The sequence below is a fragment of the Elephas maximus genome, chromosome 12, assembly GCF_024166365.1.
Source record: "Elephas maximus indicus isolate mEleMax1 chromosome 12, mEleMax1 primary haplotype, whole genome shotgun sequence".
Classification (NCBI taxonomy): Eukaryota; Metazoa; Chordata; class Mammalia; order Proboscidea; family Elephantidae; genus Elephas; species Elephas maximus.
In genome coordinates this window covers 59,122,991-59,140,832 of record NC_064830.1, presented here as the reverse complement: position 1 = coordinate 59,140,832, position 17,842 = coordinate 59,122,991, and the positions used below count along the sequence as shown (strand labels likewise).

Here is a 17,842-nt window from a genome sequence, read left to right as displayed (position 1 = left end):
TAGGGTCTGGCTGGTTTCTACCCTGGGGGGCGAGGGGTGGGGCAGCTGGCAGTACGTGTCTGTACATGTGTCTGAGAGTGTGTCTGTGCATGTGTGAACTGTGCATGCATCTGTGTTTGCATGAGTCTGTGTACGCGTGTCTAAGCTGTGTGCATCTGTGTATGTATATATGAGCTGTGTGTGCATCTATGTACATGTATCTGCAGGCATCTGTATACGTGAGCTGTGTATGCATATGTGTGTATGTGAATTGTGCATGCATGTCTGTGTATGGATTTGGGTGCGTGTGAGCAAGCTGTGTACACGGGTGTGAGCTGTGTATGCATGCCTGTGCGTGTACCTGTATGCATGTATGAGCTGTGTATGCACTTACATGTGTTGGTGTACCATGTGTGAGCCACACATGCACAGAAGTGTGTGTCACAAATACACGTGTGCTGTGCTCCTGTGTGTCTGGAATGGGTTGCCCAGGAGACTGGATCGGGATGTGACAACCTCAGCTGTGCACTGGGGGAGGAGGGAGGAAGTTGTAAAAGCAGCTGCAGCCAGCTGCTGGGAAGCCTTCCCTGGCGCTGCCTCACAGGCTGGCTGGGACACTGACACTCACCCCACCCCCTCATTCTGTGGGCCCCCAGAGGCTGCAAGCCCAGACACCACCCACTCCTGAACTTGTGCACTGGAGCCTGCCTCTGCCAGGAGCCCCACCTTATGTTTACACATCCACCTAGCCTGGTGGCAAAAGGACACCAGCTAGGCACTGCCAGCACAAGGCCTGGCCTACGTGTCCCTGCAGGAGGTGGCAGGCCACAGGGGGCAGGGGTAGCCCCTAGGGGTTCCAGTGGCCCAGAGGCTCCCCAGGGGAAGCAAGGACACCAGAGTGAGCCAGATGGGGCAGAGTGGTGCAGGGCCCAGGTGTGGTTAGCTTCCAACTGGACAGGAGGAGTGGGGAGTGGGAATGGGAACCGGCCTTAGACCAACCAGGTGGACGCAAAAGGAGAGGGCTGCCCGCCCTGACCACAGCCCCCACCTCGGGGCCCCTGGAGCAACCTGGCTGCTCCCACCCCTGCCCCCAACCAAGGGCTCAGAAAAGACAAGGGGTGGGTTCAAGGCAAGGCCTGTTTATTCCCCTGCTGTGCACATGCACTATGGCTTATGAGGCAGACAGCAATATTGGTCGTGGGTTGGTCACTGGTGGGGAGCATAGCAGGAAAAGACAAAGGTGCCGCAGTGCCCTGCCACGACGGGCACTGGGCAGGCACAGGGGCCTTTCTGGGCCAGACTCCCAGGCCAGGGGCCACGCACAGGGCAAGGGGCCTGTCCAGAAGCTACTCTCCATGGGGCACAGGGCCTCCATCCTCGGACCCACAGCCCCAGCGGCCTCCCCAGAGCCCACCAGAGGAAGACATGGTTTGAGGACCATCCTCTGCCCTCAGAAGTGCCTGTGACTCTCCTGCTGCTGAAGAGGGGCTGGGGAGGAAACGGTTTACAGAGAAAGCCTTGTTTTATTGTGACTATTTAGAGAGAGAGAGTCCCAGAGGGGGTGGGGAGGGGCCTCTGGTATTAAGTGGAAACATGTGTAGAGCTGGAGATCTTTTTTGGAAGAAAAGCAAAAACAAATTCCTTTAAATCAGCAGGCCTGGGGCAAAGCAGCAAGGCCCTGGCCGCATGGCACCAGCTGCCACCGGTCCCTTTGGCTGTGTCTCTCTTCTTCTCACTCCTTGTCCTCCCCCCTCCCCCTCCCTGTCTCTCTGGGTCTCTCTCCATCTTGCTGCAACAACAGCCCCAGCACCCAGGCAGGCGGGTGGGACAGGGACTCACTGGCTGGTTTCTCAGTGGTGGTAGAACCACCATGGCATCTGGGGTAGGGGTGCCCCTCCACTCAACTGAGATTCAGGGACTGCAGGGCTGGCCTGGAAGCCCCAAGGTCCGTGCGGGGAGGAGGCTGGGCCAGTGCACGGGCAGGACTTAAAAGTTGCTGAAGATCTCCCGCTTCCGGTTCCAGTCCATCTGCGGCGCCTGCTTATTGACCCGCATGGCCCGTGCCTTCTCCTTGGCCTCAGCTGCTGTGGGGCTCAGGTGGAGGCCACTCTCCTGGAAGGGGTCTCGCTTCCAGGTGCTGCCATCCTGAGGGCAGTGTAGGCAGGGGGGCAGGGTGAGCCCTGCACGAAAAGTCAGGGCCATCTCACCTCCCCCATTGGTGGGGCTGAGAGCCCAGGAGGGCTTCCTGGAGGTGGTGGCCCCCCTGCCCAGGCTGGCATCGGCACAGACACCCATCCCCACGGCCTCTGGCTCAGTGTGTGAGGACAGCAGTGGGGGTGGGCAGGACCCACTTACCTCCACATCCTTGTCCAAGCCTGGCAGGTCACTTCGAGAGGAGCACACTGAGCCACCATTGAACTGGGAAACCAAGGGCAAGCGGAGGCTTCAGGAGCCCCACCAGGGAGCTGCTGGTGCACACACAAACACGCGTGCACACATACATACAGGAGCTGCATTCATTCCTCCAGGTGGTGGAGCCTGGAAACTCCACTCCTCTCAGTGCCCGGCAGGGGCAGCACCCCAGCATCAGTGGTGGACAAGTCTGGCAGGCTTCCCCAGAAGGGCAACCTGAGGGTGACTCCTAGTATCTGGCAGTAGGGACAGCTTGGCTGTGGCTGTGGGGCCCAGTGTGGCTGGGTGTGGGCACTGGCCCAGGCTGTGGTCCCGAGGGCGTCAAAGCAAGGATTGACAGGCCAGATTTGGCACCTCACACCCACACCTACTCAGTCGTACCCGCCCCCTGGGCAGGGCTCTCCAGGGGGCCTCGTCAGGTCTGGGGTCCCCAGGGTGTCCCTGGGACCTGCTGGGGCCTGTCCTCTCACCTGGGCAGGGCTAGTCCCGTTGGAGATGGAGGATGGCAGCAGACCTGCAGGGGACAATGTGTTAGTGCCACTCGGCCCCCCCAGCCATGTCCCAGCCCCCCTGCCATGCCCACCTTGCACATGCTCCTCGGTAGGCGTGACCCGCAGTCGCTTGAAGTGCTTGTCAGTCTCGAGGTCCACCACGAGAAGCCAGGCCTCATCCTTATGTGCCTTGATGCTGGCCACGACCTCCGCATGACGCAGCTGCTCTACATTCTGCCCATTTACCTGCCACCAGCACAGCATCAGCACTGCCCAGGGCAGCCCCGCAGCCCCCCATGCTGCCCGGCCAGCTGTGGCATAAAATATTCATCAAAGCTGTCACCAGCTCATGTTCCCCTGCACTCCCTCCTCACAAGGATCCAGGCCTGGACATGCATGGGGGATCGTGACACTGACACACGGAAACACACAGGGACATGGACACAGACGGAGACGCGCATATGAGGGGCCTTGACACCGACACATAGAGCTTTGATACTGAAGAAACACAGGCACAGACACACACAGGGACATGAATACAGATGGGGACACACAGGCATGGACACACATCAGGGATCTTGATACCCAACAGACATGAGGGCCTTGACACCGACACATATGGGCACATGCAGGTAAAGACACATATGGGGCACAGACATGGGGGCAACAAGTCCCCTGAAGCCACAGGAGACAGAGTACCTCGATGAGCCGGTCCTGGGCGCAGAGGCCAGAGTGGGCGGCCGGCGAGCCTGGGTCCACAGAGCGGATGTACTGGCCGGGCCGGGACTTGTCACTATGCAGGTTGAACCCATAGCCCTGGGGGCCCTTCCTCAGGTGGCAGAGCCGCGGGCGCAGCTCCCTAAGGGGACTGTTCACATCCTGCGGTCGCCATGAGACCCAGGGTCAGCATGGGCCCCCTGGTCTCTAGCTCCAGCCCCCCATACTCACCCGCAGGAAGCTGCTGCCCCAACCCAAACTATGGGCCCAGCTCTCAGTGACAAGACATTGCCCCCACCCAGGCCCTCGAGGCTGTTGGTTTTGGGCACAGCCTCAGTTCCTAAGTCCAGAAATGCCATAGAATAGGACTGTTCCCCTCACACATGTTCAAGGCCAGGGCCAAGCCCAGTCGTGGGGAGAATCCAAGCCAGGTAAGCGGCCACTCCAGGTCCCTGATAGCTGTCCGCCTAGGCCAGCAGCCTGTGTCCTCACATGAGCTCCCAGCTGGGTGGTTCCTAGGCCCAGAAGTTGTGTTTTCTCTCCCCAGGGCCTCCGTGGGGCTGTGTTTGCTTTCACATTCCAGCAGCAGCTAGAGCCAACCCCACCCCTACCAGTGCCAGGAAAGAAAGGGATGAACAGGTAGGGGGACCTGGACCAGAGTGGGGCCACAGACCTGGGTCTGCCCTTTCGGCCTCACTCGATTTACCTCTGGCATCCTGCATTAGGGCTCTGGGGCAGGGGACCATGCAGGCAGGGCCAAGCCTGAGGACCCCCACCAGCCAGGCCACAGCAGTGACCGCTGTGCTGAGTGGCCAGCCGCCACCGTGCTCAATTAAACATGGCCGGCAGCTGGGGCTGGCAGGCAGCAGACAGCTCGAGTTTCCTGGGAGCACTGGGGCCTTGAGGTATGTGGAGGTGAGAGCATGCCGGGCAGGGCGTGCTTATGGGGACCCTCCCTTCCTTCCACCCTCACCCCACCAGGGAGCCTCCCTGAGTGTTGCTGGGGGGCCGCAGGCCTGGCTGGGGCTGAGGGTCACACTGGGGCCCCTCAAGCCTCAGGGAAGGTCTCTAGGCCTCAGACACCAGCGCCCCTGGAGCCCAGGCCACCCCTTTCCTGACCATCACCAGGACTGCAGACTCTTTCCAAACCCTACACCTGCTGAGACCCCTGGAGCCTCCCGCCAGTGGGAGGTGCCCAGCTTGGGACAAAGGGGCCTGCACTCTGGGCCCTCCTTCCCATCCATCTGGAAGATGCTCTTCCTGTCCAACATGGGCCCCACCTCTAGGACCCCTTCCCTGACCCCCAAATCTAGCCAAACCCCTCCTCTGGAAGTTTCCTGCTAACCCTGAGCACCCCTGCATGACCACCCATCCAGCCCCACAACAGCAGGAACTCCAGGGCGCAGGGACCAGGCCACTGCTTTTGGCCCCCCAGGGAGCTCGGCTGGGAAACATGGGCTAAATTGGGGGGCACAAGATCCCCAAGATATCTGGACCCTGATGCACTGATTTAGCTCCACTCCCAGATACACCACGAGGTATAGGTTGCAGCTTTGAGGTGGGGACAGATACCACCCCATGGAGATGCCTCTCGAGTACACACCATGGGAGCAGTGCAAATAAGGGTGGCTGGGGAGAGCTGTCCTCAAGGGAGACAGAAAGGACAGACAGGAGTCAGGAGTCTCCATGTGGAAACGTGGAGAGACAGTGCCCAGCATGTGGACACAGGCTGGGGTTGCAGAAGCACGTCTCATAGCCACAGTGACACAGACATCAGAACACAGCGCACAAACACACTATACAGACACTCATGCACCCCACCCATGTGCCCCCAGCCTCTTCCCATGCCCTTGGCCCTGGCCTCCAGTGCTGAGGCCCCCAGACAGGAAACAGGATTTGGGGGGGTCATCTAGAGCCATAAGGCCACTGCCCATCAGTGCTGCCTCAAGTCCCCCAGTAGATTCCAGGGTCCCTGGGGCCACCTGGTCATGCTAGGGTCACATCCAGGATCTCAAGGCCATCCTGGCCATCCCCCTCCCTCAACCCCTCTCTCCATTAAAAAAAAAAACTAAACCCACCTGCATACAAGCCAGGAAATTTCTCCTAAAGTCTGGCTAAAATTCCTCCCATTAGGAGTACATTCAAGGGGCTCCAAACTTGGCCCTAGACCCTCAAGTGGAGGGCTGCAGTGGTGGGTGGGAGGGCTGGCTGTGTGGTGGCCTGCCAGGAAGGGCAGGGTAGGCCCAGTGAGCGGTGGCGGGCGGGCAGGCAGGAGGGGGCCAAAGCGTACTGGGTGCATTGCTGACATTCCTCACTGGGCCCTGGCTCAGCTCACTTCCTGCTGCTTGCAGCCAGGCCCTCAGCTCCCACGGCTACCAGCTACTGGCCCCAGAGCTAGGCAAGCCTGGCCTCCCAGCCATGCCTGTAACCGGACAAAGAGGCTGGGATGGGGGTGCCTAGGAACCAGGCTGGGCCCCCTCAGAGGAAACACACCAGCCTGGCAGAAAAAAGGCCCATTGTTTCTCATGGTTCAGCTGGCTTGCACCAGGGTGCATGGAGTCCCCTCTCCCTACCCTGGGGGCACGGCTGAGCAGGCTGCTGGGTCTGTCCCATTCCACCCTGACCCCTCCTGACCTGCATGAGCCCCTGAGGCAGGCTCCACGGAGGGGCTCCTGGGGCCGGGGCAGGCAGCATGGTAACCCTGGAGAGGGCCATGGCTGTGAGACAGGAGTGACAGCAGGTGTCTCCGGCTACCCCAGGCTGCCACCCCCTTATCTACCTGTGTCCCAGGGTCCCTGGGGATGGGTGGGGGCCTGGGGCTGAGTCACCTTGGGAAGCAGGGTGGTAACAGAGCCCCCCGCCCCGCTCAGGCTCCAGTCTCGCAACCCCCGCCCAGCTGGTTTCCGTCCCAAGAAAGGAAGGAAGGAAGCCACTGGAGGCCCAGCCCTACTCCCAGGACCCAGGACTGGGGAACAGGGAGGCCAGGGAGGGGACCCCTACCCGGACAGAAGACAGTCTGCTTTGGCCTTGGGGAGCCCCACATTCTGCACTCTAGGGGGCCCAAGTGGGTCAGGTGGGGTGGTGCAGCGAGGACCCCGGTCGCCAGCTCATCCTGGGCCAACCAGGGCAGGGGGAGGGAACTCCAAGGACCCTGTACTATGCATGTCCCACATGACTGTCACCCCACACTGACTCTCAGCCCCCAGGACCTCCAGAACTCAGATGGGGAGATGGGCTGGGGTTGGGGGGAGCCCAGGGTCAGGTGCCACCCACGCATGCCCCTGACACCACTAGCAGCCCCATCTCTGTTCGGGGGCTGTCCCTTGTCATCACTGTCAGCATCAGCTGCAATGCAGCTCCAGCCACCCACAGCCAGCTGAGTCACCAATAACAAGGCTCTCACGGCCCCTGGGGGGAGCGGCCTGCCTCAGCCATGTCCTCCCAGGCCCCACCTCCCGCAGTCCAGTGACAGAAGGAAACTGAGTCTCTCGGAGGGTGAGAGAGGCCCACAGAGCACCCAAGGACGGCCCCCTCTGTCACTCACCTAAGCCACACACAGAGCTCTCTTGCTCTCCTGCCACTGATGCCCCTCAGCACATGTGCCTCAGGAGCACTGCCCCCTAGGCTCCTTGGCAGCTAGGGCTGCACCAGCCTGAGGGGGAGGCACATGAACCCGACTGCAATTGCAGGAGTGAAATGAGCCCGACAGTGCTGTGTGCTCAAATCCGGCGGGGCAGGGATAGGAGCAGGTGCCTGGGTCTCTGCTCCCAGGGAGCCCCATCAACAAAGGCACCCTCTACCTGCCAGCAGCTCCTCCCTTTGTTCCTCTAAAAATACACCCAGAGGAAGCCCCCTCCTGCACTTCCTGCAGCCCCCAGAGCCTGAAATAGCGGGGAGGGGAAAGCTCCACCCAAGGAAGAGGTGCTGGGCCACTCCACCCTGCAGATTAGGCCTAAGAGAGAATTTTTCCACAGGAAGGTGAACCCAGTCATTTCTCTAAATCAATGGACAAATGTCTTGAAGGGGGAGCTTCCTCCTGGGGGAAAGGGAGGCTCCAACCCTCAGCTGCGAGGAAGGACACCAGGACCAGCCTGCTTCCTATGATCCCAGCCCCACTGCCTCAGGGCTCCTTCTGAAATCCCAAATCTGATCCTAACATCCCCGCTCATGACGAAGTCTGGGCTCCTGGGCTGACACCGGGCCCTGACCACCCTCCTACCCTCCAGCTCCAAATCTCATCCCAAGTGCTCCATGCCCAGGCCAGCCTCACACAGGAATGCCGTTTCCCTCTGAGCCAGGCCCCCCAGGGCCCGCTCAAAGGCACCGCACATTAAAGGCCTCCCCTACCACCTGTTACTGTGTATAGGAGACATTACAGGAAAGACGGGACATCAAGGTCCCCTGTGCATCCGGCCAACTCCAGATCCCCTGGAGCTTCAGATGGGACACCTCCACCGCCCCCAGACCAGTGGTTCTCAAAGCGGTATCTGGGAAACCCCCGTGCCTGAATCCCCTAAAGGGTTCTGTTTAAAAAGGGAGGCGTGAGAAATGATGATATCTGAGCTTCCAGGTAGGCAGAAGGACAGCCTCAGTGCTTCCTCCTGGCCACCAGGTGCATGCCCAGGTGGGTGCATGGCCAGGTGGGGCCTCCCAGGCTTTGAATACCCCCCCATTCTTTTCCAGGGCTCCTGGCCTAGGGGGGAACAGGGAGAAGGGGAATGCTACCCTGCAGGGGACCCAAGAAACAACAGTTGGGGGCCCTGGGCCCTCCCAACCAGTCCAGCCCCTGACCTTTTATTTAGGAGGCAGGGGTGGGCTCACCTTAGAAGTTTCCTGCCAGGCCCCACCAAGCCCTGGCAGCATGGGCGGCAGCAAGACTGTACAGGACAGAGGGAGCCAGCGCACATGCAGCTGACTTGACTCCAACCCCTGACCCCAGCCTCTGCAGGTCCCCACACTGAGCCCCCAGCTTGGAACGTCTCCTCAGCTACCCCCAGCCACAGCACTGCTCTGGGGCGGGGAGGGGTCCAGGCCCCTCCAAGGCCTTCACAGCACATGCAGACTCCACAGACAGAGCCATAGACAGAGAGACAGGCACTCGTTACAGACACAGAACTGAGCACACTCAGTCCCGGAAGGTCCCAGCTACTCTTCCCAGGGTTCCCAGCCACAGGCTGGGGGGGGTGTCATTGTGACCCCTCCCTGGGCCAGGTGGTTCTGAGTAAGCAAACACAGGGAGACAAGGGACAGTGATACAGGGGGACAGTGACACAGGGGCCATGCTGCCCCGACCTCACCCAGTTTAGAACACAGGCAGAGGGCAGGAAGAGTGGGCCTGAGTGGCCAACACGGAGATCACCAGGAGAAGAAGCCAGGGGCCCTGAGAGGCTGAAAAGCCCCAGGAGGAGGCCTCAGGCGTGACCAGAAGCAGAGGTGCAGACAAGAGGCCGAGGCAAATCCTGTGGGCAGAGCCCACCATACCTTCCCGCCAGCCTCGGAGCCCAGATTGCCTGCAGCCACCCAGTCTTGCTTCGGCTCCCAGGGGTCGTGGGTGGGTGGCAGCCCCTGCTGGGCCATCTCCTCCGTGCAGGTAAGCTGCCGCCGGCGCAGCTCCTCATCCGTCTCCTTGTCCACCACCAGCAGCTGCGTCTGCCCCTCCACGGCCTTGATCCTCTGTACCACCTGGGACAGGTGGATGGTGGGACTAGGTCAGCAGTCAACACCCTGGGGCCACACATGGACGGCAAGACCACCCAGGGCTGGCTGGGCCAGAGGGGGTGGGTGGCTGGACCTAGAGGCCCGTGGCCCCACCCCCCACCCCCAGCTCTAGCAGTGCCCTCCCTTCTTCTCCCAGGACTCCCAGCACCTTGGCCCAGGCTGCAAGGGCCGCAGGGTCCTAGCAGGAGGAGGCTGCAGGGGGCAGCCAGCTGCATGAGTCAGTCTGGGGGTGAGAGCTGGTGCACATCTGTATATGTGTGCATGTACACGTGCATGTGTGTGTGTTCACATGCGTGCGATCATCTGTCTTGGGGTCTGTCTCACAGTTTGGGTAGGAGAGAGGAAAAGGTGTCTCCTGGGCCCCTGTCTGGGTGCATCTGTGCCCATTTCTGTCTTTCTTGGCTGTGGAAAGTGGGCATCTAAGTCTCTGCCTGCCTCTAGGTCTCTGTTCACCTCCAAACCAAGAACTTGGATCTGTTCTTGAAGGCTGCAGAGAGGTGACAAGGTCCCCACTCCCATCTGGGCGAGGCTCAGACACCACACACATGGTGTCTGGTCAGAGATCAGCCCCGGCAGGTGGATGCAGGGAGAGGCAGATCCACCTGTGGGCCAGGTGTGGTGTTGTGGCTGAGTGTGGGCCTGTGTGCATGCCTGTGTACGAGCCTGGGGCATGTGGGCAGCATGGGGTGTGTACGCCAGGGTGTGGCCACAGGGGGAAGGCCCAGTGTCCACTACAAAATGGGGCCACAACCCCACCCAGGCCACATGTCCTGGGGAGGGTGGAGGGCCTCTCCCTCAGCTGCTGGGCAATGTTGTCAACAGATAGGAGGGTCTGGCCCAGGCCCATCTTCTCCCTCCTTTCTCCCCATGATCTAGAGAGCTGCTGGTACCCCAAGACCCTGCTGCTCCCTGTGTGACCTGGACGAGACACCCACACCTGCAAGCATCAGTCTCTTCATCTGTAAAAGGGGAACCATCACAGCACCTCCCCCACTCCTGCGCCTCGGAGGGCAGTTGGAAGGGTCCCTCGTTCTGTGGGGGGTGTTCTTAGAGATTAGCACCCTGGAAGGCCTGCGATAAGCTGGCAGTCTTGGGGTGAGGGTGGTGGCAGCTGGTAAACAGAGGCCAGCCACCAGCTCTGCTAGCTACCCTGCCCTCCAGCTTGTCAGGCCAAACCCTCCAGCCTCTGATGCCCACCCTCCTTCAGCAAACAGCCTTATCCATTTGACACTCTGGCTGGAAGTCAGGACAGCAGACAGATGGACAGAAAAGGGCCCTGAGGTAGAAGCAGTTCAGCTCCTGGCCCAGCCAAGAACCCACTTGTTTGTCTCTGGGCCCAGGGGCTGGCCAGCTCACAAACACCCAGAAGTAAACCTGTATGTACACAGACACACTCAGCCCAGCTCACACCCACAGCCCAGCTCAGACACACCCCCAGATACAGACTTGTATGCGCACAGACACACACAGCCCAGCTCACATACACCCAGATGTAGACTTGAACACACATACAGACACAACCAAGTGCACACACATACATACTTATACACACACACGCATATTCAGACCAGTTCATACACTCAAAGCCCAGGTCACACACACACCCAAATGTGCAGAATGTACACACACATACACAGAGCTGGGTACACACACATGCACATAGATATACACAACGATACAGGCACACACAGGTGTATTCATATACCCACTAGCCCTTACCGTGACCCCCCCCCACCAGGTACACACACAGGCAGATGTGTGCACACACGGGTGACCCCACAGGGCCCTGCACAGTCACACACACACCCAACCGTATGTACACACATTCATAGAAGAACACCCAGGGTCTCTACTTTCGGGCATTCACAAACCCCCCCAAGGTGCACCATCCCTCATCGTGGGCGCTGAGGCCAAAATGAGCCTCCAGAGCAGCTGGAGCCGCAGTGCGGGCCCCTGCCTGCCAGGATGCCCCCCCCAACCCCACGGTGCAGGACAAGCTTCCTCGGTGGGTGGCTGGGAAGGAGGCGGGCGCTGCCTCCGTGGCGCGTCCCCATATCTCCCCCCCACCACCACCGGGCCCTGCAGGCCTGCGCGACCCCCTCCGGGCCCCAAGCCCCGGCCTTGCGGGGCAGGGGCGCGCCGGGAAGGGGGCCCGGCAGGGGAAACCCACCTGGTGGTGCGTCTCGCCTTCCACGTTGACGCCGTTGACCTCGATCAGGCGGTCCCCGGCGCGCAGCGCGGCCGCCTCGGCTGGAGAGCCGGGCTCCACGCGCCGCACGAACTGCCCGCGGCGGCCCTTCTCGCCGTGCAGGTGGAAGCCGTAGCCCAGCTCGCCGCGCACTAGGCGGCACAAGCGCGGCCGCAGCGGCGCGGGCCCAGCCATGGCGGAGGGCGCTGGGACGCGGGGCTCGGCTCACTGCCCGCCGCCCACAATGCGGGACGCGGGGGGCGGCGCGGAGGAGGCGGCTGCGGGGACCGGCGATCTCGGCGGCGGCCCTGCTTCGCTCCAGTTGCCTCGGACTCCGGCTCGGACTCAGGCTGCGGTACCGCCCCTCGCCCGCCCCGTCCCCGCCCCTCTGCCGTCGGCCCCCGCCCCCCGACCGAAGTCCCCGCTGACCGAGAGGCAGGGCTGCCGGGCCGGCAGACCTCGGAGGCTCCCACTGTCTCAGCCTCAATCTGGGCAGCCTCCTCGGCGCCAGTGCCTCCTATTCCTGGATCATTTATTGAGTACCTACTGTGGCATAGTGGTTGAGCGCTATGCTTGCTAACCAAAAGGTCAGCAGTTCAACTGCACCAGGCTCCTTGGAAACTCTATGAGGTAGTTCTACTCTGTCCTATAGGGTTGCTTTGAGTTGGAATCGACTCGATGGCAATGGGTACTGCACGCATGGCACCAAAGCAGGCTCTCCAGTGGGTGAAGTGGGTATAGAGAGGGTCGGTCCCCAGGCCCAGGGACCCCACACAGGGGCCGATGGGTAAAAACAAGGGCTTTCCCGTCTCCACCACCCTCTCCCCCAGCACTTGCCCTGCTGCCTGCTCCTCCTGTCTCTGAACCTTTCTCTCACCCAGAGCTGCTCCCCCTGCAGCCCAGGGTGGGCCAGGAGGCCAACAGAGGGGCTCAAAAAGCTGCATGGCTGTGGCCCTCCCCACACCTACTAGTCAGGGGATGGGGCACTCCTGACCCTCCCAGGAAGTGTACTATCTGTGCTGTGTGTCAGTTAAACAACCCCCTTCCCTGACCCCTCCCTCTGCTGGGGTCCCTCACTGGTGTCATCTCAGGGGCCCCAGGCCTGGACCATGTCTTTGCAGTTGCTGGCTGGGAAAAGGTGTGGGGAGGGTAACACCATGGAGAGGTCTTGTGCCACCCTCTTCCTGCCTGGGATGCACTGTGCTTCAGACACAGCTGCGGTCAGTATGCACAGGGGCTGTTCCACATTGAACTGGCCCCTGCGGGCCTCCCTCCCAGCCCCACTTCCCCCAGACAGACAATAAACATTATGGAGAATCACTTATGCTTCTGTTCTGCCTCTCTGGGGACCAGATGCTGTGTGCATCTTACCTGTAACAACCCTAGGAGCTGGGCCATTTTACTGGTCAGGAAACCCAGACCAGCTTGGGTCTAGGGTTGTGACGTTCCAGAGTTCACACTCTACTGTGGGGCCCTTTTGCAGTCTCCAAGGCAGGAAGACAGCTGAGTCCCAGGCTGACCCTCTGCCCCCCGGGCCTGTCTCTCCCCATCCCTGCTGACCCCTGCACATACCTGGTTCCTGGGGGTCAGGCACATCCAGCCCAGCCAGTTCCCCATGGGGGAGCCGTAGTAGACTCAGCCTGATCCTAGCAACTCCCTCGCCTCCTTCCAGTGCCCTCGGCCTTGGCTCTCCAGGCCCTGCCTGAGCACAGGGCCTACCCCTGAGCAGCATCCTGGGCCAAGACTCCCTGGGTGCCCACACCCCAGCTGTTGCCCCTAAAAGCCACTTAGGCTGCATAGTTGCTCCCTCACGCCTCCTCTGCAGTTCCAGCTAATGCTACTAGAGGCTCAGACCTGGCTGGCCACTGTCTGCCTCTCCAGAGGCTGTGTCTCCTCACCTTGCCTGTGACTCATCCTCTCTGGGCCCAGCCTCACTGGCACTGCTTCCCTGGGAGGCTGTGCAGCTGGGTGCAGGCCTGCCATATGCCATACCTGTGCAACCAGGACCCCCAGGACTTGCCAGGTTGTAGCTGCAGAGCCACAGTGGTGGCAGGGGAGGTGGATGGTTGGGGGACCCCAAGCCAGGGGCTGGGGAAGATAGGGGCACCTAATCACCTGGGTTGGGGGCTTGGGGAACCCCCCTCTGTGGAGCACACTCTCATAGCCCAGACTTGAGGCCCTCCCTGGCCTTCTGCAGCCCAGTACTCAGCTGTTCCCCACCCCCCCCCACACCCTACACACACACCCGCCAAGACAGAGGATGGAACAGCGAGGAGAGTTTGGACACAACAGTAACTAGGAGCATGTGGTCACAGCAGAGGGCTAGGAACCCAGGAAGTATCAAAGGAACACTGAAGTCCTAGCTTAGCAAAGGTGGCTCCAAAGAAAAAAGAAGCTGCGAAAGTACTCAGGAAAGTAACCCAGTAACAAATGGGAGTAACAAATGCAACATCAGAGTAACAAAGGCAGTGGAGAACAAAGGTGGTGGGCTCCTCCAGCAAGAGAGGAACCAGGGTAAGAATTTCAAGGGGTGTAGACTCCACAGCAACAGGTTTGTTTTTGTTTTTGTTTTTTTAGCACGAATAAGAGGAGCCCTGGTGGTGCAGTGGTTAAGCGCTCAGCTGCTATCCAAAAGGTCAGTGCCCGAACCCACCAGCTGCTCCTCAGGAGAAAGAAGTGGCAGTCTGCTTCCATAAAGATTTACAGCCTTGGAAACCTATGAGTCGGAATTGATTCGATGGCAATGTTTTTTGTTTTTGTTTTTTTTTAAGCAGGACTAAGTGCAGGAGAGATGAGTAAGCTGGGAGGTCCCCCAGTAGCAAAGATGAGGAAAGGTGGCCCAGTGGCTCTCGTGGGCCACCCCTCCCCAGGCTGCCACCCCCAGCCTTGCTCCGGGGCTGTCCCTAGGCACAGTGGTCCACTGTGGTGGCAGCAGAGAAAGGGAACAGTATGAACTCAGGTGCTGAGGGGCCGCAGCTCTTTGGGGTTGCAGGGCATGGGGCAAGGGAGAGGGCTGGGAGACCCTGGGTCAGCGCCATCTGGCCATGGGGCAGGGATCCTGCAGAAAGTGGGCTCTACTTTGCTGGCTGTGAGAGAGTGTGGCCTAGCCCCCCAGGCCAGCAGCAGGCAGAAAGAGGGTCAGGTGAGAGGTGGTCAGAGACCTTGTTGTTGACCATCCACCCACACCACCCTGCCACCTGCATGCCCAAGCTGTCACATGTTTCTGTCCCTTCCCTCCTCTGGGCTTTGGGAGGATCCACCTGCAGTGAAGTCTGCCCCTGTGCTGGACCGTAGGCCCTCCAATCCTGGGGCAGGGAACTTTCCTCTGAGCATTGAACCTACATCCCTTTTGCAACTGCCCGCCCAGCAATGGAGCGGAGCCTGAGGCCCGGGTGGGGACTCGGGTGTGGCTGCGGGGTGGGCAGAGGCCTGGTCACTGCCTGAAGAGGGTTGGGGGCCCTGGCTGGAGAGCGGAGCCATTAGTTTGACGCCCCAATAAATGCCCCAGAGCTTCCCGAAGGGCGCTGCCGCCCCGATGGGAACTAATGGCCCCAGTAGAATAACCAAGCCTTGTTTAGGGCCTCCTTCATCAGACTACCCCGGGCCCTGGGGCACTTTTTAGAGCCCGAAATTGGAGCAGGCGGGGCCAACGCGATGGTATTAACAGAGACGAGAGAGAGAAAGGGAGATGCAGCAAGGACCAAACAGAGAGGAGGGTCAGAAAAGAGGCAGAAGCGGCGCTAGGGTAGAGGGGACCAGCGGCCAAGGTGGCCTGGGTAGCCCTGCCTCGCCCACCCGCTCTGGCCCCGCCCCTAGCCCCTCCCACCGCCGTCTCCGGGAACAGCAACCGCGCAGCGCCACCTTTCGGCTCTGGGCGGGATTGCACCGTCCAAGGGCTGTCCTGGGTCCCGTCCTAGGGCTGGAAATTGGGGTGAGACCGGCTCCCTAAGACTAGTTGGGCTTCAGGGCCATATGGGGTGTCATGGGGCACAAAGGGACCTCTGCCTGGCCCCTAATCCTCTCTGCCCCCCCTGCACCTGGCACCAACCTCTCTAGGCTGGAGTACCTCAATGCCCCCTGAAATCTGGGCACCGTGACCCGGGCAGTTCGAGGTCCAGGACAGTTGGGTGGAGTCAGAAGCCAGATTTAAGACGGTTAAAGAGGGAGGAGGGGGGGAGGGGCCCAGACGCTTGAGGCAGGCTGGAGCTGAAACCCTGTGGGGGGAGGAGACAATTCAGGAGGATATACGAACCGGGGGGGGAGGGGTCGCGAAGGAGGAAACCATAGTGAATGAGGAGAGCGGGTCGCGGGGGGTGGAGGGGAGGCATAGAGAGCCAGCTATGAAATGAACGCAGGAGAGAGCAGGAAAGTCTGGTTGGGCTGCCTGGGCTTGAGGTCGGAGCTGTAAGGCAGCTGGGAGCTGTGGGTGAGGGGGTCCGGCTCAGCGGTATGAGTTCCCACCTTCTCCTCCGGTACACCTCAGTGGATGGCAGTAGGGCCCAGGGTCTGTCTTGCTCCTCTCCACGTGGGGCCAACTCTCCCCCGGATACCCTGGCACCTGGCCTGGGGACCCCAACCCCTGAACAGGAAGCAGCACTGGCAGAAGAAGGAGCCCAGTTTCCGGCAGCGTCCCTGCCCCTCCCTTGCCCCCCCTCAGGATATGTGGATCTCGGCCGCTGGGTGGTTGGGGCTTCCTGCAGCCAGAGAAGGGGCTTCTGACATTTGCCAGGGCGTGGGAGCGGCTGCTTCTGCCCCAGACCTAGATGACAAAGTTCACAGCGCGGAGAAAAATGGTCACACGCAGGGGCGCGGAAACCAGGCGGGGTTTATTGACGAGACGACTGCCCTGGGCACAGCTGCGCGCTCTAGCAGCTGCATCGACTCCTCCGGGGTTAGGCGTGGGAGCGCTGCGGGCAGGAGCTGCTTTCAGGGTGGCCCCGGGACTAGGCGGGGACCAGCGAAGGCCGCTCGCTGCCCCGACAGTGGCTGGGCGAGGGGCGTCTCTCCGAAGGCTCTAGAAAGAACAGCGGAGGGCCCTGGGGAGGGGGCTGAGCACCCTCTGCTGCCTCGCCCCCAGGGTGGAAGGGTAGAAATGCGCCGGGTTGCATTTTCTCCGTGTCGGCGCTGGAAAGGTTGAGGGGGCTCCGCGGGCGCGCGGACGTGCGCTCCAGGTTCAGACCACCGAGACCCCTCGCCCGCTGACGTCCCGGGCCCCAGCCCCTCCCTCTCCTCTATGTACCTAAGCAAGTGCCGCTGAGGTCCAGGAGTGAGGGCCCCGCCGCGGCTCCGGTTCTGGGGCGCGGCGACTCCGAGGCTCACGGACGGGAAGCCCTGACCCGGCCATCCCGCGTGCCTCCTGCACCTCCTGCTCCCCCGAGGTCAGCCGCAGGAGAGCGTCCCCGGCAGAAGGCCCCTGGGGGGGCGCCCCCAGGCCCGTGGCCCCCGAGATGAGGGTGTCCCAGGCGCGGGGCCCCACAGGTACGGCGAGCGGCGCAGCCCCAACAGCAGGCCGGCAGCGCGGCCCACCGTGTGGTAGCGAGGACTCGCCACGTGCTTGTACCAGGCGCCGGTGAGCGCATCCAGCAACAGCAACAGCAACGCGAACAGCGGCCAGCCCCAACGTCCGTGGCCGCCCAGCCAGGCGGTCCTGGAGCTGGCTCCGCTGGGTCTGGGTGCGGGCGGAATCAGACCCTTCCTAATCCAGAACACCGGAGGCTAGAGGCAGGTGTTCGCACCCAGTCGGGCCAGCTATAACTAACTCCACGGTGGCCCCACCCCCGCGGCACTTGTTGTGCTCCCCGAAGGCGCAGAGAGGGATAGAGAGGGAAGAGGGAGCCCAGGCTGCTCCGGGGGGTGAGGGGCGAGGGATTCTGGAGTGTCCTCGCTGAGTGGGCCTTAATCTGGAACCCCTCTGGAGACTCTGGTGAGGGCGTTCCTGCTCCCCCTCTCGGCTCTGCCTCCTCCCTCCCTCCTCCAAGGGTGGGGCGGCAGTGACAAAGGAAACACACTATGCCCCAGCTCCCCGCAGGAGAAGGAAGAGGGCCTGTCCAGCACCTGTGGGGTAAAGCAGGAGAGCTGCTCTGCGAGGCCCTCAGTGTCTCCTTTCCTGAGGACTGTGGCTGTCCTAACACAGCTCTCAAATCTGCCCCACACCCCTTCCTGTCCTCTCCCACCCCTAGCTTCTCCCCACCAACCCATTTCTCAGCTGCAGCCAAATAGATGCTCGGAAACCACAAGCCTGACCGTATCATACCCTGGCTGAGGTGGATAGTGGTTCCCCAAGGCCTCCAAGATAAAGATCCAGCCCTTCCTCACACTCATAGCCCTGGTGGGGGAA

General features: G+C 61.3%; 1 protein-coding gene across 3 annotated transcripts; it reads right to left on the bottom strand.

Moving 5' to 3' along the window:
- Positions 1–1,879: 1,879 nt before the first annotated feature.
- On the bottom strand, positions 1,880–11,866 carry NHERF2 (NHERF family PDZ scaffold protein 2). 3 transcript variants are annotated; one of them, XM_049905138.1, is made up of 7 exons: positions 11,488–11,863; positions 9,081–9,281; positions 3,582–3,761; positions 2,975–3,128; positions 2,862–2,905; positions 2,335–2,397; positions 1,880–2,124 (listed from the first exon to the last, which is right to left on the bottom strand). In XM_049905138.1, the coding sequence occupies exons 1-7, from the start codon at positions 11,698–11,700 to the stop codon at positions 1,966–1,968; spliced, it is 1,014 nt and encodes a 337-aa protein (XP_049761095.1). In that variant the 5' UTR covers positions 11,701–11,863; the 3' UTR covers positions 1,880–1,965. The 3 variants fall into 3 exon arrangements, with proteins under 3 accessions (XP_049761095.1, XP_049761097.1, XP_049761096.1); XM_049905139.1 differs by having other exon boundaries at positions 1,976–2,124; positions 2,335–2,444; positions 11,488–11,866; XM_049905140.1 differs by lacking the exons at positions 9,081–9,281; positions 11,488–11,863 and adding an exon at positions 6,234–8,950.
- Between the last annotated feature and the right edge of the window lie 5,976 nt (positions 11,867–17,842).